Source organism: Natator depressus, chromosome 8 (assembly GCF_965152275.1).
Source record: "Natator depressus isolate rNatDep1 chromosome 8, rNatDep2.hap1, whole genome shotgun sequence".
Lineage (NCBI taxonomy): Eukaryota > Metazoa > Chordata > Testudines > Cheloniidae > Natator > Natator depressus.
The window spans coordinates 100,646,472-100,668,938 of record NC_134241.1 but is presented as its reverse complement, the minus strand read 5'-3'; the positions used below and the strand labels follow the sequence as shown (position 1 = coordinate 100,668,938).

Here is a 22,467-nt window from a genome sequence, read left to right as displayed (position 1 = left end):
TGTTACCTAAAGAGATTGGCTCAGGTTTGGGAATCTCCCTCACATCCTCAGCCGAGAAGACCGATGCAAAGATTTCATTTAGTTTCTCCGCAATGGCTTTACTGTCCTTGAGTGCTCCATGGTTGCCATGTAAAGTGCTGCATGGAGGAAACCATTTGCAGCACACTACAACTTTTATTCATTCTACAAAACTCAGGAACTCTGCTACATATTCTTGAGCAGCATCTATTGGCATCTCATCTATTTACTAGCTACTTACATTTCTACAGACATCTCTCTTTTATAGAGCACTCCTGTAACAGTAAGGGGGAGAATTCATGGAGAAGAGGCTGTAGAGGGTGCCTTTCCTCCCATCGGGAGTTACTACTGCTGCTTCTAGTGTCCAGAAGGCCGGGAGCGCAACAAACTCCCCTGCCAGGCATTCTGCTACTCCCACTTCAGATTCCCCTGACTGGTGAGTCCTTACCTCATCAGTTAAGGACAAGGGGGAGCACTGGCGAGCAGAGTCTCCCCATGCTGAGGAGAGAAGAAGGGGATCTCTTTTGCTGCTTTCACCAGAAAAATGAGAGACAAAGCTGGAAGTGTAGGCTGGGAGAAGCTGTGAAAGAACTTGAAATCTAAATACGCTGTCTTAGTATAATCAACACATTTGACTTACATTGGAGACAGGGGATAGAGAGAAATAATTCTGGCCTCTCCACTATATATCAGGTACAAATACAGATCTCATTTATATTTTGACTTTAAACCCTTCCACTCCCTGCTCCTCCAAAACTAGCTTTGCTAATATTTGATTAACAGAACACTGTGTAGTCCTCCCTTTCCCATATTTCACAGGTAGATTTTAAATTTTAAGCACCCAGAAGGTAAATGCAAATGTGACTTATCCCCTCGGGCCAACAGGGGGGGTTGAACTGGGAACCTTCAGAGTCAAAAGCATGTACTGTAAACAGTCAAGATAAAGGATTAACCCACAAAGTTAGAAGATGTAGCACAGTCATTGTACCAATCAGCCACCTGAGGGGGTCAACAACTTACTCTCCCGTGGTGTTAGGTATATCGACTGCTCTGTGTAAGCTCGAAAACTCGTCTCTCTCACTGTGGAAGTTGGTCCAATGAAAGCTATTACCTCATCCACCTTGTTGCTCTAGCATCTAGCAAGGCATTTCTGTCCCATCTCATTTCCCGTCTCCTTCCTGCATTAGGATAAATGGGAACATCTGATCACTCAGGAGAAGTCGGTGGAGCTCTTTGGACATGTCAGCTTGATGACTCTCGACAGCATCTTGAAATGTGCCTTTAGTCACGAGAGCAACTGCCAGATCGACAAGTCAGTACACGGGGAAGACCTGGGCAAAAATTTTTGGACAAATAATTTGTTTGCCAAAAAAAGCAGTTTTGGTCAACTCAAAACTATTTGCGAATATGACACAAATAGTCACAAAACTGCTGGAGGGGGCGGTGTGGTGCTGTTGCGATAACCCTCCTCCCACACCCTTCATAACCTTTAGCCCAGCGGTTCAGATATTCTGAGATTCTGGTTTGAATCCGCCTCTAGAAAATTGACTTTTTTGATTCACTGGAAAGTTTTGGATTCAGTTCAACCCAAACTGAATATTTTATTTTATTTTTTAGAACTGCCTTCAAACCAAAAAGTCAGTTATTCTCCCAGCTCTAACTGGGAGCTTTATGCAATGTTATCCGGATAGACCGCTGCCACGAACTCACTGTTTAGGGATAGAATATTGCAACTTTGGGATTCATGGTGACTATGTTACATCTCTACCACAGGCAGAAAAGTTATATACTTTGCTAAATGCCATTTAAATCCTTCTACAAACTTTTCTTTCAGGGAGAATTCCTACATCAAATCTGTCTGTGAAATCACCTTTCAGATAAATTACAGGATCTGGTACCTCCCATATCAGATTGATTTTATCTATTGGCTCAGTCGTGATGGACGTCGATTCCAGAAGGCCTGTGACATGGTGCATCTCCAAACAGGTATTTCTCAATGTTCTTGTCACTGTCTTTCTCTGAAACTTGCGGAGAAGGGCTAAAAGCTCTTTAGAGAAAATCTAACTCCCACTGAAGCCAATGAGAAGCGATCCGTTGACTTCAACAGGCGCCAGATTGGTGCTTTGGTCTCCATGACTCTCAGTATAGCAACAAAGTCTTCTGTTGATCTATAGACATTGTATAGATGTGCAAGCTTCCCACATATTGCACTGCCAAGGTGCCTCACTCCTCTTCTGGGGAGTCCACCTTTAGAGGTGTGAGGGAGGTGCACTCTTCATGGAACCTTGGCTTCTTTGATAAATCTGCCATCAAAGGTGTTATGTGAGGTGGACACCTGATTGCACCTTCCAGTCATTACCTATCGGGGCTGGATTTGAGGACTGACCTTCCCCTAAATTCGAATTATGCAAACTCAAATTTAGTGAGAAATAACTGTGGAGCCAACTGGGTAATGGAATGAGAGCGATCCCATTCCCTCCCACATAGATACAAGAAAGCACCGAGTAGAGTCCTTCTAACAGGCCTCTGCTTCTGCCCTGCATCCTATGGCACCCATACAGAGTGAATCCTATCATCATCAACATGGAGGATGATGGGGCCAGAAAACCTCACATGTTGAGATGGCCCTTCACTCTGTTGGTAGAATTAGCAAAGCAATCCAGAGTCTTGAAATATATCTTTTATTGTTCTTTTTCTGAAACAGATAAAGTGATAAAGGAGAGGAAGAAATCCCTCAAGGATGAGCGAGAACTTGAAAAGATCCAGAAGAAGAGACACCTGGACTTCCTGGATATTCTTCTGTGTGCCAAGGTAGGTACAGAAGAACCTTGGTTATTTCTCATATCTTGTGAATGAGTGTGTGTAAGTCTGTTAGACAAAAAAATTCTCACATTGATTTTTCCACTTTGTAGCAGTGTAGTTCCCTAGCTGGGTTGGGCTAAAAGTGAATTTTCTCCAGCATCAGTTAATTTCTGGAGAAAGTTCTTTAAGGACTCCACATCCTTCAACTTCCTTTGTTTATAGGTATTGTGACAAAGTTCCTCCTCTGCCTTGTCCTGCGCTTATTCTCACCTCAGAGGTTCACGGCAGCCCTCAGTTTGGCCACTTTCATGGCTCAAATCTGCTGTTCACTCAGTTAGCCTCATCACTGGCCAGTATGGGGAAAGGAAGAAGAACAATCCCCGCAGCCTCTGCTGATCCACCGAGTGGATCGGGGAACAGGCCAGAGACCTTCCCCTCTGGTGGAACCCACAGTCCAGTTCAACTCCTCCGGTATCAAGTAGGGAGTTGGGGGGATGGAGGGATGGGGGGAACCCGGGCCCACCCTCTACTCCGGGTTCCAGCCCATGGCCCTGTGGATTGCAGCTGTCTACACTGGCTCCTGTAACAGCTGTGTGACAGCTACAACTCCCTGGGCTACTTCCCCATGGCCTCCTCCCAACACCTTCTTTATTCTCACCACAGGACCTCCCTCCTGATGTCTGATAATGCTTGTACTTCTCAGTCTTCCAGTAGTACGCCTTCTCACTCTCAGCTTCTTGCACCTCTTGCTCCCAGCTCCTCGCATGCACCACAAACTGAAGTGAGCTCCTTTTTAAACCCAGGTGCCCTGATTAGCCTGCCTTAATTGATTCTAGCAGCTTCTTGATTGGCTGCAGGTGTTCTAATCAGCCTGTCTGCCTTAATTGTTTCCAGAAAGTTCCTGATTGTTCTGGAACCTTCCCTGTTACCTTATCCAGGGAAAAGGGACCTACTTAACCTGGGGCTAATATATCTGCCTTCTATCACTCTCCTGTAGCCATCTGGCCCGACCCTGTCACGGTATCTATAGCTTCAAATTCACATATTTTAGCATAGTCCAGGAATTCCCTATTCTTCAATGGTGGTCCCTTGTCCTATTCCTGATGATAAAGTGCATGATGCTTGTATCATGTTCTCATATACTTTCTGCTTTTGCCAGATCATCCAGTTGTATGTTATCAACAAGAACATGCATACTTGACACCTTTCCTTGATTACCAGGTGATATCTGGTCATGAACTATTTCAGAAGTGACTCTGCTCCAACTTCTTTCTTGTATATGGAATTTTGGGATGTATAAGTAGGGGCATTGCCAGCAGATCGAGGGACGTGATCGTTCCCCTCTATTCGACATTGGTGAAGCCTCATCTGGAGTACTGTGTCCAGTTTTGGGCCTCCCACTACAAGAAGGATGTGGAGAAATTGGAGAGAATCCAGCAAAGGGCAACAAAAATTATTAGGGGTCTGGAACACAGACTTATGAGGAGAGGCTGAGGGAACTGGGATTGTTTAGTCTACGGAAGAGAAGAATGAGGGGGGATTTGATAGCTGCTTTCAACTACCTGAAAGGTGGATCCAAAGAGGATGGATCTAGACTATTCTCGTGATAGCAGATGACAGGACAAGGAGTAATGGTCTCAAGTTGCAGTGGGGGAGATTTAGGTTGGATATTAGGAAAAACTTTTTCACTAGGAAGGTGGTGAAACACTGGAATGCGTTACCTAGGGAGGTGGTGGAATCCCCTTCCTTAGAAGTTTTTAAGGTCAGGCTTGACAAATCCCTGGCTGGGATGATTTAGTTGGGGATTGGTCCTGCTCTGGGCAGGGGGTTGGACTAGATGACCTCCAGAGGTCCCCTCCAACTCTGATATTCCATGATTCTATGATTCTATATCGCAGTCACTGGTTTATCTTCAATTTTAGCCTTGAATCCAAGACCAGTGAGAAACTAGTGAAACTTCATACAACCATACTCAAAACCTAACATATCATTTTTCATTTGTGCAATAATTTTCTCTGATAGTATCTGTTACATTCTCGGGTGCAATCCAGCCCAGTGACAGATTGTGTTACTGTGAAAGGGTCCTCGGGGTGCAACCCGAAGTGTGGCACCACTGAGCCCTCTAAACCGACCAACCTGGACTGTCTCTCACACTGTGATGTTAATGTCAAGCTACAAGCTTCTGATAGGCACTGCCCTTACATAGCCATCCACAGGCAGGGACACACCCAACTGAGTTACAAGAATGGTCTCCCAGCCACTCATGAACCATCAATAGAAAAGCTTCGGCCAATTGCCCCTAGCTCCCCAGCCTTGCATCCCAGAAAAAGCTTTTGACACGGTCTCCCACAGTATTCTTGTCAGCAAGTTAAAGAAGTATGGGCTGGATGGATGCACTACAAGGTGGGTAGAAAGTTGGCTAGATTGTCGGGCTCAACGGGTAGTGATCAATGGCTCCATGTCTAGTTGGCAGCCGGTATCTAGTGGAGTGCCCCAAGGGTCGGTCCTGGGGCTGGTTTTGTTCAATATCTTCATTAATGATCTGGAGGATGGTGTGGATTGCACTCTCAGCAAGTTTGCAGATGACACTAAACTGGGAGGAGTGGTAGATACGCTGGAGGGTAGGGATAGGATACAGAGGGACCTAGACAAATTGGAGGATTGGGCCATAAGAAATCTGATGAGGTTCGACAAGGACAAGTGCAGAGTCCTGCACTTAGGATGGAAGAATCCAATGCACCACTACAGACTAGGGACCGAATGGCTAGGCAGCAGTTCTGCAGAGAAGGACCTAGGGGTGACAGTGGACGAGAAGCTGGATATGAGTCAACAGTGTGCCATTGTTGCCAAGAAGGCCAATGGCATTTTGGGGTGTATAAGTAGGGGCATTGCCAGCAGATCGAGGGACGTGATCGTTCCCCTCTATTCGCCATTGGTGAGGCCTCATCTGGAGTACTGTGTCCAGTTTTGGGCCCCACACTACAAGAAGGATGTGGAAAAATTGGAAAACGTCCAGCGGAGGGCAACAAAAATGATTAGGGGACTGGAACACATGACTTATGAGGAGAGACTGAGGGAACTGGGATTGTTTAGTCTGCAGAAGAGAAGAATGAGGGGGGATTTGATAGCTGCTTTCAACTACCTGAAAGGTGGATCCAAAGAGGATAGATCTAGACTATTCTCAGTGATAGCAGATGACAGGACAAGGAGTAATGGTCTCAAGTTGCAGTGGGGGAGGTTTAGGTTGGATATTAGGAAAATCTTTTTCACTAGGAGGGTGGTGAAACACTGGCATGCGTTACCTAGGGAGGTGGTGGAATCCCCTTCCTCAGAAGTTTTTAAGGTCAGGCTTGACAAAGCCCTGGCTGGGATGATTTAGTTGGGATTGGTCCTGCTCTGGGCAGGGGGTTGGACTAGATGGCCTCCAGAGGTCCCTTCCAGCACTGTTATTCTATGATTCTATTCTATGAAATATGCCGTCTTGCTCAAGGTTGCCTTGGACAGTGCAACCTCATTAGTAAGTTTGCCACTTCTTCATAGAAAAGTAGACACGCACCAGCCTTTGTAATCTGAGCAGAGATTCCCCCAAGCACTTCAACCCAAACTGTTTTAGATAAAATATAATAAAACAGATTTATTAACTACAGAAAGATCGATTTAAAGTGATTAGAAGTAGCAGGCACAGAGATCAAAGTTGTTTGCTAAAATCCAGATTGATCTATTCCTGCCAACTTTCATTGCCACAGAATAGCCATTTGACAGGCCAGTCAGCGTTGATGACACTCGACTAGAGGCGTTAGCTTATTCTTTGTCTTTGAGAACCAGTTTACCCACTCCCCAGAGGTGCCTGGTAAACGCACTGTAGTCATAATTTCAGTTTATGTTCATAACTCTTAATCCGCATTTTGTACATACATTAAACAAGAAGATTGATCAGTGTGTTAGTTTTTAAATAATACCTCACAAGGCATACTTTGCACAAAGATTATTTCAATAACGTGTAGGGTGTGAATACAGTGGTGCTTCTGGTAACACGGATCTCATTGCACTTTAGAGCAGTCATTGAGACCTATGTCTCGATAGTGATGTAGCTCCCAACCCTTCCTTAAAAGCATCTTCAGCTTTTTCAGTGGGTAAAAGAATTACATCCACAGTGCTGATATCAACTGATATCAGATATCAAATGCAGATATCAACTGATATGCAGATATCAGCTGATATCAAATCCTTGATCTCTCATGCTTTGGCGTCCATGCTCATTTTGTATCTTACTGAAGAAATTCTCTCAGGTGAATAGCTCAAGCTGTAAGTTGTGTATGAACCCACCTTGCTTCCCTTCACAAAAAGAGGAGACCAGGATGCACTGTGGGAGTTGTCTTTCTGACGATCTGTCAAGGTGTCAGCGGGGTCCGAGGTGCCACTTTGCTTAAAGGCCAGTAGAGGCCACTGGTGGGATCCTAAGAGGTGCTTCCTCTGGTGGGAGGAAGTAGTGAGAGTCCAATGAGTTGCTCTCTCTAGCAATGGCTTTGTCTAGGGACAAGCGTCCACAAAGCTGCTTTAGCTAGGGGCAGTACCGCCCGGTGGCTAGAGTATGAGTAGCTCCTTTACTAGTGACAATGCCACCCAATGGTGAGAGTCCAAGTAGGCCTCTTTCCCTAGTACACAATGGCTAGAGTCCCAGTGCTCAGCTTCAGTGGTTTGCAGTCCTGGCAGCTTCTTGGCAGGAGCCTGCTGCACACATCTGCTCTCCTCCTTAGCCAGCCCCGACTGAGCTGAGCCGTTCTCTTCTATACGCTCCCTCCATGAAAGCATGCCCAGCAAGGGTGAGGGGGTGTGGCTTGTTTGGCCCAAAGCAGTTTGTTAACCCTTGCATCACCAGTCTTGTGTTGATACACCCCGTCACAGGATCCTGGCCCCAGAGGAGAATGGGGACAAGAGGAGCCAATTACAACTCCCATGAGGCATGACAATGCCTATTCTCAGCCAAAATCTTTTAGTTTAGAGTTTGATGAAAACTCCTAATTTCCCATAATTTTTCTGGATGAAAACAAATAGACAATTTCCATGGGAAAAAGAAAAAAAACAAATAAACCAGACCAGCTCTACTGGCCACCCCAGTCTGTGCACTGGTCTCAGAGTGAACCACATGGCATGCCCAATGGGGGAGAGACCTGAGATAACAGAGAGACTTCTGGAGCTCAGGGGTAGAAAGAAATAGAGAAGAAACCATTTTTAACCCCACTGTTCCTCTGCATTTGGCATCGCCATTGGTGGTGGGAGTGGTATGTCTGCTTAATGTTTGCCAAGGGCAGCATTAGGTGCCATGTGGTACAGCAGAAGCAAAGTATCTCTGGGCTAATACATTCCCTTGACCAATATCCCTGTCTAATTAGGATGAAAAGGGAGCAGGGTTATCTGATGAAGACATACGTGCTGAGGTGGACACTTTCATGTTTGGGGGTCATGATACCACAGCCAGTGGGATCTCTTGGACCTTATACTGCCTGGCCATGTACCCAGAGCACCAGCAGAAATGCAGAGAAGAGTTACGGGAGCTTCTGGGAGACCGGGAGACCATTCAGTGGTGAGCGCTCACATCTTATTTCATGATATTTCCTCTCAGGATTATGTCTGGTGAACTAAGATATTCTTGAGTGTTGGAAACCAAGAAATCCCTGAAACTCAGGGCATCAGGCAGTGCGGTATGTTGTGCTGATATTTAGTTGGAGTCTGATCCAAAGCCCAGTGGTAGTCAGAGGGTGTCTTTACAATGATTCCAACGGTCTTTGGGTCAGAGTTTTGAACAGGATTTTCATTGTCTTTAACATGGATGCTTGCAAGAACATTTCATGTTTTGCATGGTAACTGGACACTGTCAAATAGTTGAGGGGTCAGCTAGCTCTGACTTACTTATATATTTAAACATCCAACTCCCCACATTAAACATAAATAGACACTAACTCTGTGGGACCCACAGGTTTAAAAATGGTTCCCGCTCTTGTTCTCCACTGTCTGGCTCTTCAGGGGCATTCAGTTAACCAGTGCTAATCTCCAGACATCACTGATGAGACTGACATAAACAACTGAGATAATGGTGCCATATGTGACTTTCAGATCCTTTGAAAATAAGCGGATGCTACCCCTGGATATCTATGTTGCAAAGTTGTCAGGAAAATCTACCAGCATGCGTGCAAAATTTTACCTCCTGCCATCCAGCCCTCTAATCTACATAATTAAGTAGTCCTCGTCACTGTAATATGTATGAGAACCTTGGATGATAATGAGAAAATTAAACAATATTTTACTTGTCCATCAAAAACTGTTGTGGTCAAAGGCAAGCTGAATTTTGTAACGCTGTTTTAATTAGGGTCACTCTCAGATTAAACCACTTGGACTGAGCTGGGAGTAGATTTCAATCATGTTCTGTGATTATTCAATGGTTTAATGAGTTCGCATGGGCCTCCTTGCATTCTGTCCCTTTGGCTCGCTGAAAATGTTCAAGTGATTAGGTATTATTGGCATGGATTTTTGTGGGAAGCAAATTTCAAATCCACGTGCATGAATATTTGTAGGAACCAAATTGAAATGTTCCTAGACAAAGGTTCCTGATGGTAATGCTTGTACCCTCATTCAGCCAGGCAACTTTGTATAACCTATCTGACTAATCACAACTAAGCCACATGACTTAAATTTCGTGTAGAAAGTGCCAGAACCTTTCAGCAAACTGTCTGCAACCAGGCAGAACCCACAGAGTAAAAACATAATATTCCATGAGCAGAAAAATAGGAGGCTGAATATTTTCCACTGCATGCATCCGATGAAGTGAGCTGTAGCTCACGAAAGCTTATGCTCAAATAAATTGGTTAGTCTCTAAGGTGCCACAAGTCCTCCTTTTCTTTTTGCGAATACAGACTAACACGGCTGCTACTCTGAAACCTGAATACACTAGGTCATTTTTCACTGTGGATTCTTTACTCACCCCAAATGCTTATCTATACAGCTTTGTACACTCTTTAGGGCAGTGGTCACCAACCTTTCTACACACTTTTTTAATTTAAGTGCAACCCAGGATCTACCCCGCCCCTTCCCCAAAGCCTTGCTCACTCCATCCCCCACCACCACCATGCTATCGCTCTCCCTCACCCTCACTCACTTTAACTGGGCTGCAGCAGGGGTTTGGGGTTTGGGAGGGGGTGCAGGCTCTGGGCTGGGGCTGAGGGGTTCAGAGTGTGGGAGGGAGCTCTGGGCTGAGCCTGGGGCAGAGGGTTGGGGTGTAGGGAGGGTGAGGAGTGCAAGCTCTGGGAGGGAGTTTGGGTGCAGGAGGGGGCTCCAGTCTGGGGCAGAAGGAGGTATAGGGTGCTGGCTCTTGGAGAGGGCTCAGGGCTGGGGAAGGGGCTTGGGATGCAGGAGGGGGTTCCGGGTGCAGGAAGGGGTATGGGGTGCTGGCTCCAGGAGGGGACTCAGGGCTGGGGGTTGGGGTGCAGCCTCCCGCCGGGGGGCACTTACCTCGGGCGGCTCCCGGTCAGCAGCTCAGCGGGGCTAAGGCAAGCTCCCTGCCTGCCCTGGCCCCACACCACTCCCGGAAGGGGCCAAGGTGCCGCTGCAGCCCCTGGGGGGTGGGCACGTGGCTCCGTGCGCTGCCCCTCTCTGCAGGCGCTGCCCCCACAGCTCCCATTGGCCAGAGTTCCCCATTCCCGGCCAATGGGAGCTGCAGGGGCGGTGCTTGCAGGGAGGAGACCCCTGCCTCCCCCGCCACCTGGGGCCACGGGGGCGTGCTGGCCACTTCCAGTAGTGGCGTCGAGCCAGGGCAGGCAGGAAGCCTGCCTTAGCGGCAGCCTCTCTCCACCTCTGGATTTTTAGCAGCCAGAGATGGCGATCGACTGGGAGAGTCTCCAGGATCCACCAGTTGATCGCAATCGACCAGTTAGTGACTACTGCTTTAGGGAAAGGTCCTTATCTCACTACTCATTTGCAAAGCCGTTGACTTGACACATGCTGGGAGCTGCATAAATAATCATAAAAATGAATGACAGCTTTTGTTGGCTGTGTAGCCACTCAGCCTTTCCCACCCAAACCCTCTGGCCTTTCAGAAACTGGGGAGGGTGCCAAGGAAGGCAGGTAGAGAGCATGCAGAGAGGCCCGGATTTTAAATGTAGGTCAACAGCTTTATGCTTCAGAAACTATATGCCCAATCCTGAAAACCCTTGTGACTAAGCCAGCAGAGCGAGCAGGCTGGCATGCTCCGGTACACCGTACCAGCAAGCTATTTATAGCCAGTATGGAGTACAGGAAAGACACAGCAGCCGCCCCGCTGGAGGAGAGGGCTGGGGGGCAGGGCTGGGGGTTCTGCTCCTTTCCCTGCGGCCCTTCCAAGCAGGGAAAGTAGCAGAACTCCCAGCCCCGCCCCCTACCCTTCCACGGATCAGACACACTAGACTCATTGGAAAAGCAGAAGAGTTACAGATCTAACAAACAAACCAAACAAGCTCAGGGGATATGACCCCATGAGCCGATTAGCTGAGCAACTGCCATTCTCATATACTGAGGTGGCCAAACTTACTGACCCTCCAAGCCGCACACCATAGTCTGCAGAAGTTCAAGAGCTTCACGACATCCTCCCTTTTTGCTGATTTTCATCACATGGGAGAAAATTTAACTGTATTTTACAGGCTTAAAAAATAGAATCAAAGGAGCGAAGTTGTCAGTGTAAAATCCAGCCTAGCAGCTCTAGTGAAAATGATCATTTTAGGCAGAACGATAGGGTCAGCAGCTCAGCCTGGACACTGGGTGCAGGTTTTGTATGCAACCTGCAGCTTGGATTCTCAGCACAGAGATGGCCTGTCAGTATTATTGCATCGAGAAGGAGGGTGTCACTCAATTTCTCTTGCCTGCAGGGATGACCTTGGTAAGATGCCTTACACCACAATGTGCATCAAGGAGAGTATGCGTATTCTCCCTCCAGTGCCTCTTGTGAGCCGCCAGCTCAGCAAACCCATCACGTTCCATGACGGACGTTATTTACCAGAAGGTCGGTTTCCTCCATTTCCCCTTTTCCATTAAACCTTATGTGAGGTGTACTAGCCAGTTAAAAGGACAAACACCTCTTGAAGCAAAGTTTCTGGAGTCTGTCTTGCTGGTTGTCGAAAGCTACAAATTTCTTCCACAGCCACTCCATTAAGCTTTACCAAATCCGGGCTCACTAAACGGGCCATGTAGAATCCTGAAGTTATTTGGTCTCAAAGTGGCCTCTGTTGGGTCACATAGTCTATCTGCCTTCATTATCGCTGCATCTGAGCCTATTATCCCTAGTAGATGGGACTAAGGACTAGCCTTAGCCTTGAATGCCTTCTCCAGTTATGGTAATTTCAGCACATTCATTGCAAGACTTTCTAGGCTTCCCCTCTCTTCTCCCTTCCCGTAACACTGTGATTGGGACCTGTTGAGCAGCTGAAAGGAGAATATGTCCATGAACTTCCCATGCTGCCAATCTCTACAGATCCTGCCCCTTTCTCTCCTCCACACATAGACTACGGCAGCTGTGGGGCTGCAGTCGTCCTCCTGGAGCTGTACAGGGAACTAGGGGGACAAAAAAGTTCCTCTGGTGGTCAGCAGGACTGGAGACGATCATGGTGGTGGTGTAGTCCAATCTTCCCAGTTCCCAACTGCCCCAGCGGAAAATCTCTGTGCCCAGCAGATCTGCCCACCCCCAATGGCTGATGTAAAATGGAGCTTCTGCAGTTGACTCTCAGCTGTGGAGTCCCACCTGCCTCCTCACTTCTCTTTCTGTGGAGATGGGGAGACTTAACAGGGGTGCAGGGGCTCCCTGGTGTTGTCCCTAATAATCCTGAGGGATGTCTAGACTCTGCAGCCTGGACACTGGGTGGAGCAGGGCTGATATGTTGCCCGTTCCAAGCCTCCCACGTGATTCCAGTTGAGCTCCAGAGCCATACAGTCAGGCTGAGCGATGGAGCTCCAGCTGGTTTCATGTCACAGAACCCAACTAGGGAAGAGCTAGATATTATTGTTGCTCTTATCACGGAAGTTCAGGGGGAGAGCTGTCATACCTTCCCACTGAGCAATTGCACTGGGATGGGTGGCCTGAAAATGGGGGTCATAAAAATGCAAGCTACTGTGGTTGTAAGAACGCTTAGCCCCTCAGAGAACATAGCTTAAGCAGAGAAGCTATGTCCAAGACCTGTCTTTTTCTTGAGCTTTTTATCCCTTCTGTTGCTTTGCAGGCACTTTGGTTGGAATAAACATCTATCTTATACACAGGGATCCCAAATTATGGAAAGATCCTGAGGTACGGTACTCTTTTGTCTTTATAACAACAACCTGCTTCCTGCAGCTACTGTACTGGGGTAGCGTCCAGGGGGTGAGGGGGCCCATCCTGGATCAGGTCCCCGTTGTGTTAGGTGCTGTACAAACACAGAGCAAGATCCTGGCCCTTGCCCCATAGAGATTACAGCCTAAATAGATCAGACAGAGAAAAGATGAAAGGGGAAGTGACTTGCCAAAGGTCACACAGCATTTCAGGACATAGAATCCAGGTGGCCTGACTGCCAGGGCAGCATCCTTATCCACTGTATCATGGTTCCGCCTACTCAAAGGATGCAATAAAGCTCCCTGCCACACCTGGCTCTGTTGTGGCCCTCTGGCTGGAGACACATCTAATTTGCAATGCTATAATTTCTCTTATGCAACAATGACACAGTGAGGCTATCATTCAGCAAGCAACAGAAATACGAGAAATCAGCTGCCAATCTAAACAGGAGTGCTACAGTGATGTTATCTCTTCTGAGTTATCAAACACTCTCATTACAGGTATTTGATCCCATGAGGTTTTCGCCGGAGAACTCCTCCCAGAGACACTCCCATGCTTTTATGCCTTTTTCAGCTGGAGCAAGGTGGCGTATAGCATTAGTATTCATGTCTATTTAGTGCTACAAACCTACGCAGCATTTTATAAGGGAGTCAGTGCTGCCAAGAGCTCAAGCCCTGATCCAGATGGGAATTTTGCCACTGACTCCAACGGGAACAGGATGGGGCCCTTCGGCAGACAAGAAAAAGGGAGAGAAGATACTGTCAGGCAACAGAAGGGACATGGTGCAGAGAGATCATTGGCCAGGAAGCAAGGCAGAGCGGATTCCTGGGGAAGTGGGTTTTAAGGAGGCATTTGAAAGGGGAGAGGGTGCACTAGGTAGACAGGAAATGGGAGATTGTTCCATGTACAGAGAGCAGTGTGAAGTGACTCCAAGAATGGGAGACAAAGAAGGGGTTGGAAGCCTCCAGCCCCTTCTTCTCGGGCTGCCAGCTCCTGGTTTGATCCCTGGAGTAATTTAGAGCAGCCTCAGAGCAGCTTTACATTACCCTGGATGCCATGGGTCCATTCCAACAGCCAGAGATTGGTATTTCAGCACAGAGATAACCCCTTTCCCAAGACACACCCCCTACACTGGGGACCAGGAAGTGGACTGGCACAGGGGTCACTATGACAGCTTTATGCCCCCCAAAGTTTTCTCCCAACAAGGGCTCCATGGAAGTTAATGGGTCAGATTCCCAGCTCGTGTAAGTCTGTGTAGCTCCACTGAAAAAATCTTTTAAATCTTCTATTAAAGATACAGAAAAGAAGGGAAAACAATTCAAGCATTTGAAATGTAAGGTATTAAGTAAGACTTTCATTTTAACAGCATGCCTTGATTCCTTTCCTTTTAGCCGGAGAGAGTTTTTAGAAGGAAAACTGTATTTTACAGTCTCTTCTATTTTACAGTCTCTTCGCTGGTATTAAAGATGGTAATAACAGTCCTTTTGGGGAGAAAGAGAAGAAGTTAGTTGAGGTGGCTTGGTGCTGTGGTTGTGAAAATCCAGTCCCCTTTCCTAAAAGACACAACAAGTCAAATCCACACACTAGGGGAGAAAAGAACAGCAAGGATAGGGAATGCAGCTTCTGTCTCTGGTGTTGGCTTTTACTTGCAACCTCCGCGTTGGAGAAACAAGTGTGGCTCACATTTTTATTAGCTGCTCCGAGACTTGGCAAACTCGTACTAGCCGGGGACTGTTTAGAGCATTGCTTTTAAACTGTCTCTGTGATCACAGGCTTACAGCAGCACAGCAAAATAGACAGTCTCAGCCGGCTAAGCCACTCTTATTAGACAGAAGGAAAAAGGAAAGGAATAGGAAAGAGAAGAAACAAGGTGGAAAAGAACAAAATCTCACATCCCTGGTGGTGGTTGGGATCTAGCCTGAGCTAGTAGAGCTGGCGATGTCAGCTGAGTCTCAGTCTGCTCGGGATGAGGATGACAAAGGCCAACAATGTCCCAGTATCTCCCAGAGCCCCAGGAGATGGTGGTGATGACTGCCCTCATAGCAAAGCTTGCTCCTTTCAGTTTACCTGTCCCCAACCAGCAGCTGTCAGACAGCTTCTTCTTGAAAAGAAAAGGGAGTTTTGAGCAGAATATTTTGTCCTCATTACTGCATTCACCAGTTAGGCCTAATTTCCAACACACCAGTTTTGGTCCTTTGATTTCCAGTCCCGCACTTCTCTTGTTTTCCAGACATGGTCTAAATGCATTCCCCGAGTTAGATCAGGAGGTCCTTTTGTTTGGATTAATTCAGTTTGTTGCCCCTTTGCACCTTTCCCCATTGACATTGGTTGTTATAGATTATTGTGACCCTTTATGGACTTTCACTCACTTTTCACAGCTGGGCTTACAATGAGAGTATATCCACAGACCCAATTATCACACCTCCTTTCCCAATATCCACCCGCTACACCTGGGGATTGCAAGTAGCGTGGCACAGGGGACACTAGGGCAGCTTTATGCCCCCACAGAGATTTCTCCCGTGGTGGGCTCCATAGACGTTCATGGGCCAGAGCCCCCCACTGGTGTAAATCAATCAGTGTAGCGCCTTTGAGTTCCCTTGACTTAATCATACTGTAAATAACCATAGTTACAATAAAGGCACAAAATCTGCCTCACCCGGATGCTGATTAACACAAGTTAGAGGGTTTTCTTCTCACACCTGACATAATATTAAACCACACGCCTTAAAATTACAGATGTAGCTGGACACAATGGTGTTTTATCATTTGAAGCTTGGTAAACAAACTCTAAGTAAAGCCATTTGATTCTTTCCTGATTTAGCTTTTGAAAGGCATCTCCAGCAGGGGACAAGTGACTCCACCTTCCGAACACAGTAGGGAGAAATCCAACCAGGGGAAGTCTACTGTGCTTTCCCGTATCATTTACACATTATTACACGGTTATGCTGCCCTTCCTGGCTCTGCTGAGAATATTAGGGATTATACACCCAGACATGGAACATGATCCTACCTATTCGTTACAATCTGATTTAGGATGCCAGAAGCATAATTTGCCACTGGGCTACTGCTATTTTATTCCAGCATCAGTCTGTTGAAATCAAGGGCATTTCACCAGCACAAAGTAGGAGTGACGGAGAAGTGAATTAGGCTCAAATTATTCAAGATCACATTCTGATTGGTCATATCGGGCCTTTTTCATGAGGTTACTATAAGCTGGAAGAATGGCTGGGGGGAAAAAGGATACAATTACAGTCGGCAAGGTCTTCCTCGAGGCATAATATTTATAGCAAAAAGGCAAATTAAAGTAATTTAAGTGAAGAAAGGAAATAGCGAGCTCCCCAGCTCGGGAATCAACCCAATCCTGTGACCCTGAGCCTGGAACCTGTTCCTGCCAAAGCCATGCTCTCTCCTCTCTATCTCCCAAGCAATAATTTATAACCATGGCCTTAAGCACCTGTGGAGGGACAGGGGGAAGCTGAGCTGAGGTTAACCCCTTATTTGCCGAGGATCAGATTCAGCCCTGTGCACACTGTCACAATCACCAACTCCCAAGGATGTCTGGCTGCAAGCTCATCACCCACACAGAAAGGAAAGCCCACATACCCGTGACATACAGAGGATGGGGAAATACGGAAAGGGGGTGGGCGGAAAAGGGGTGGGAAGGTCTGTCTAGTGAGTCAGCTTCTTTTCAAATCAGCCCAGCTGCCTGGAGAGATTTGCTGGCTGTGAGGGAGGAGGAGGAGGGGACCTGGGTGGGGTTGGCCATTAGAATTTCTTCACTGGCTTCAATTTAAAGAGATATGCCACATTTTCTCCTCCAGCCTATGGCGCTTAGCAATATTTGAAAGGCAGCAGGGCTACTTCAGAGTTTTCCTTCAAGTGAGAAGGTGAATTGAGAGCTGTTAAGTACATGTTTATGTTTTAAAGGGGATAACTGGGATGTGGGGTCAAGAGAAAGGGAGAAAACAAGAGTATAGAAAATGCCAAACATGAGGCCAGCTGCTCCTTCCAGCAGCATGCAAGAAACATTGAAATAATCATTTAGAATTGCATTGATTGGACCCAGCCCTCATCGACTCATAGACTTCAAGGGCAGAAGGGACCTTCATGATCATCTAATCTGGCCTCCTGAACATTGCAGGCACAGAACCTCACCCACCTACTCCTGCAGTAAATCCCAAACCTCTGGCTGAGTTACTGAAGTCCTTAAATCTTGATTTAAAGCCTTAAGTTACAGAAACTCCAACCTTTACTTTAGTTCAAGCCAGCAAATGGCCCATTCGTTACACTGCAGAGGAATGTGAAATCCTCTGAAGGTCTTTGCCGATCTGACCTGGGAGAAAATACCTTTCCTGACCCCAAATACGGAGATCAGTTAGACCCTGGGCATGTGGGTGAGACCAACCAGCCAGACACCTGGGAAAGAATTCTCTGCAGTAACTCAGAGCACTCCCCCTCTAGTGTCCCATCTCCGGCCATTGGAGATATTTGCTTATAGCGGTTGTGGATGGGCCATATGCATTGTAAGCAACCTCATCATAACATTCCCTCCATAAACTTATCAAGCTCAGTCTTTAAACAAATTAGGTTTTTCACCCCCACAACTTCCCTTGGAAGGCTGTTCCAGAACTTCAGTTCTCTGATGATTAGACATCTTCATCTAATTTCAAGCCTAAACTTGTTAATGGCTAGTTTATATCCAGTTTTGTGCCAATATTGGCCCTTACCTTAACTCCTCTCCCTCAATGATGTTTATCCCTCTGATGTATTTATGCAGAGCAATATCTCCCCTCACCCTTCCTTTTGTTAGGCTAAAGAAGCCAAGCTCCTTAAGTCTCCTCTTGTAAGTTCTCCATTCCTCTCATCAATGTAGTAGCCCTGCTCTGTATGTGTCCCAGTTTGAATTAATCTTTCTTAAACTTGGGAGACAAGAATTGCACACAGTATTCCAGATGAGGTCTCACCAGTGCCTTGTATAATGGTACTAACACTTCCCTATCTCTGTTGAAAATACCTTGCTGAATGCACACTAGGATTGCACTAGCTTTTTTCACACCAAATCATATTGGTGGCTTATAGTCATCCTGTGATCAACCAATATGCTCAGATCTTTCTCCTCCTCTGCTGCTTTCAACTGGTAAATCTGCAGCTTATAGCAAAAAATCTTTTTGGTAGTCCTTAAGTGCACGACCATGCACTTTGCCCTATTAAATTTCATCCCATTTCTATTACTCCAGTTTTCAAGATCATCCAAAACTTCTTGTATGATATTCTGGTCCTCCTCCATATTGGCAATACCTCCCACCTTTGTGTCATCAGCAAATTTTATTAGCCACTTTTTGTGCCAAGGTCATTAATGAACATGTTAATGAAGATTGGTCCCAAGATTTATCCTTGAGGAACTACATTAGTAACCTTGCTCCAGCCTCACAGTTCACCTTTCAGTATGGCCCATTGCAATCTCCTCTTTAATTGGTCCCTATCCACCTTTCAGTTCTTGTATCAATCTCCATCTTCTCCAATTTTACTAATAATTTCCCATGTGGAACTGTATCAAATGCTTTACTGAAAGGCAAGTAGATTAGATCTACTGCATTTCCTTTGTCTACAAAATCGGTTATCTTCCCAAAGAAAGAGATCAGGTTAGTTTGGCACAATCTCTCTTTTTAAAAACCATGTTGTATTTTATCCCAATTGCCATTTATCTCAATGTCTTTAATTACTTTCTATTTCAAAATTTGTTCTAAGACCTTGCATACAATTGAGGTCAAACTAATGGGCCTGTAGTTTCCTGAATCACTTCTTCCTCCCGCCCCCTCCACTTCTTGAGTATAGCTACTATATATGCAATTCTCCAGCCACAGGGTATGACTCCCGAGTTTATGGATTCACTAAAAATCCTTGCAATTGGGCTTTCAATTGCGTGTGTGAATTTTCTTTAATATTCTTGGGTGGAGATTATCCAGCCCCCAATTTGATCCCATTAAACTGTTTGAATTTGGATTCCACCTCAAATGTGGTAATTTCTACTTCATAGCCTTGTTCCCATTAGCCACCTTGCCACTGTCCCCAAGTGCCTCATTATCCTTACTAAAAACTGAGGCTAAATGTTCATTTTTGTGTTTGACCATACCTAGATTATCTCTTTAATCTCCACCCCAGCCTCAGTCCTTAGTGGTCCCAGTTCTTCTTTCCTTGTTTTCTTTTTTACCATTGGATTTTTTTTCCTCTGCAAGGTCCAGCTCAGCTTGGCTTTTGGCAGTTCTCTCTTTAGCCTTCTTTTTCTGACCTCCAAGAGGCAGCTGTCCTTGCTGATCCATTCTGAGTTCTTTATTCTGTTCTTGCACAGATAAACTATGATAGAAATCAATGGGAGTGAGTAAAAAGAAAGGCAAAGAGCTCAGTATTTGACCCTTTCATTAGGGAAAGGAAGAGTTTTCTATTTCTTTCCCTGTTATTTTCTTGTGTCTTTCTCTATGCACTGCTTTCCACAGTGGAAGAGTTTTTGCTTAAGATCCCTGTGATCTCTCCCCATGCCATACAGCCTCAGTTGAGATTGGCAGAGGTGCTCAAGTGGGCTCCCCCTCGACTGGAGAGAGGCTGGGCTGGTAGGAACCCCTTCTCTATGAGGGTCCCTGAGCTCTGGGACAGACTTGCAACCCTGGTCCAAGAAAGCTCAAATCTACTGATCTTCAGAGCATACTGCAAGACACATGTATTTATGTAGGCTCCTGTGAGGTGTTTATATATATCTTTCTCTTTGAGAGAGGAGAGGGAAGTCAAGTGTTCTGGGGGCAATCTCATTGGTCCTATGGCAGAGGTGCCTAGAACCTTGGATAGTTGTCAATTTTTATTTTTTGTATACATGTAATAATAATTGAACACAACTTGGTTTTTACAAAATTTAAAAAGTGAATATATGCAAATATTAAAGAGTCATAGAATAATAAAATTGGAGAATGGCCAGAACCATTTATCTTACTGCCCTCAGCTTCTTTATATACACATAAAAGGATGGGGTCTAAATCAGCTGTTACCACTCAAGAAAGAGATCTTGGAGTCACTGTGGATAGTTCTCTGAAAACATCCACTCAATGTGCAGCGGCAGCCAAAAAAGTGAATAGAATGTTGCGAATCATTAGGAAAGGGATAGATGATAAGACAGAAAATATCATATTGCCTCTATATAAATCCATGGTATGCCCACATCTTGAATACTGCGTGTAGATCTGGTCGCCCCATCTCAAAAAAGATATATTGGAATTGGAAAAGGTACAGAGAAGGGCAACAAAAATTATCAGGGGTATGGAATGGCTTCCATATGAGGAGAGATTAATAAGACTGGGACTTTTCAGCTTGGAAAAGAGACAACTAAGCGGGGATATCATAGAGGTCTATAAAATCATGACTGGTGTGTAGAAAGCAAATAAGGAAGTGTACACAAGAACATAACACAAGAACTAGGGGTCACCAAATGAAAGTAATAGGCAGCAGGTTTAAAACAAACAAAAGGAAGTATTTCTTCACACAATGCACAGTCAACCTGTGGAACTCTTTGCCAGAGGATGTTGTGAAGGCCAAGACTAGAACAGGGTTCAAAAAAGAACTGAATACGTTCATGGAGGATAGGTCTATCAATGGCTACAAGTGAGGATTAGCAGGGATCGTGTCCCTAGTTCTGTTTGACAGAAGCTAGGAATGAGCGACAGGGGATGGATCACTTGACGATTACCTGTTCTGTTCATTCCCTCTGAAGCCCCTGGCATTGCACACTGTCAGAAGACAGGATACTGGGCTAGATGGACCTTTGATCTGACCCAGTATGGCCATTCTTATGTTCTTATGAACTTATGAACAACAATGGTCCTACTATGCAGGGTGCTGTAGCTGAACTGTCCTTGGTTTTGCAAAAAGACCACCCTAACCAACAAGGTGCTGCAAAACCAAACCTGCACCTGAGTTTGCCCATCCCCGTTACATTAACAATCAGCCATGCCATCAGGTGTCAAGATATTGGTCATTTCTTGAGTGACGCATTTTCCTGTCCTTCAGTCCCTCCTTTCAGAATTACAGTGCTTGAAGGGCTGCATTAGTGGCCAAACAATGCACTCCAGAAGCTAGATCCTCCATTGGTGTAAGTCAGCATTTCTCCTTTTAAGTCAATAGAGCGATGTCAATTTGCACCAGCGTTGGCGACATATTGCTTAACAAATATGCGATGGGTAACAATTCTCGAGGTTACTTTATAGTCAAGACATGTATATTGACATCACCTACATATTAAGGGCAGTACCATCTCCTGGTATTAAGGCTCCACTAAGGAGATAGTAAAACCTGATCTAATCTTCTGTTCGTGCTAAGAGTTGCATGTTGTTTATTCCTTGTAGCTGTAGAATTCTATATATTCAATGAACAACAATGCTGGAGTCTATGGAAGGTTTGGACTGATCCTAAAATATAAACTAATGAGTTTGATGGCTTAAACCAGTTCGATTCCTTTAGGCATGAACCACATGGAGCATAGGGAATTGTTGAGCAGCAATTAGCCCAGTCAAAGAATTGGCAAACAGTGAACAATAAACTAAATCTTTTAAAGCGCTCTCCTTTTGTTGGATTAATGGGACATGAAAGAATCTTAATACGCCTGATACAAGAGCACTTGAAGTCAAGTGGTGGAATGCCCCACAAACTTTGGAGCAAGCACCAGGATCCTCAGGTTCGGGAATCTCACTGGTTTCATCTCTCTCTTCTCAGGAACTGTATTGGGCAGCAATTTGCCATGATCGAGATGAAAGTGGCCATTGCTTTGTCCCTGCTACGTTTTGAGTTTTCACCCAATCCAGCGAAGACTCCCAGGAAAATACCCCAGTTGGTCTTACGATCCAAGAATGGGATACACGTGCACTTGAAGAAAATCCACTGGCATTGACATTGTGAAATGAGTGGGCAAAATACATAAGAGATTTGTAAGCTATTTGATGATCAAATGCATTAAAAATCCCATCTTTGGGGAAAAAAAGATCCCCACTCCCTTTGAGCCTGAAAGGTTGCTTGTTGGACCAGTCAAAGACATATATATATATTTATTCTGAGCCATATGATGTCTTCCATTAAAACTGTATTCCCAAACACTTTCTGGTTACTTTAATGACAGAGGGACAGAAAAATTAGATTGATCAGCAAGGGAGAAAAATGTGAATCAGATCTTCAGACAGTGTAAATCAACCTAGCTCCACTGATTTCATCGGAGTTTAGTTGATTGATACAAGTGGGAGATTTAGGCCTATGTTATCAGATGAGATTTGAAAATTTGATCCAGTAGT

General features: G+C 45.5%; 1 protein-coding gene across 1 annotated transcript in view; it reads left to right on the top strand.

Annotated features, from left to right (window-relative positions):
• Positions 1-22,098, top strand: part of LOC141992552 (cytochrome P450 4B1-like) — a 43,125-nt gene extending 21,027 nt beyond the window's left edge. The window contains exons 5-12 of the mRNA XM_074961790.1: positions 1,206-1,330; positions 1,853-2,004; positions 2,723-2,829; positions 8,214-8,404; positions 11,715-11,848; positions 13,059-13,123; positions 13,645-13,727; positions 21,899-22,098. Of these exons, the coding sequence (XP_074817891.1) occupies positions 1,206-1,330; positions 1,853-2,004; positions 2,723-2,829; positions 8,214-8,404; positions 11,715-11,848; positions 13,059-13,123; positions 13,645-13,727; positions 21,899-22,073 (1,032 nt within the window). The 3' untranslated portion in view covers positions 22,074-22,098. The remainder of the gene's footprint in view (positions 1-1,205; positions 1,331-1,852; positions 2,005-2,722; positions 2,830-8,213; positions 8,405-11,714; positions 11,849-13,058; positions 13,124-13,644; positions 13,728-21,898) is intronic.
• The last annotated feature ends 369 nt before the right edge of the window (positions 22,099-22,467 follow it).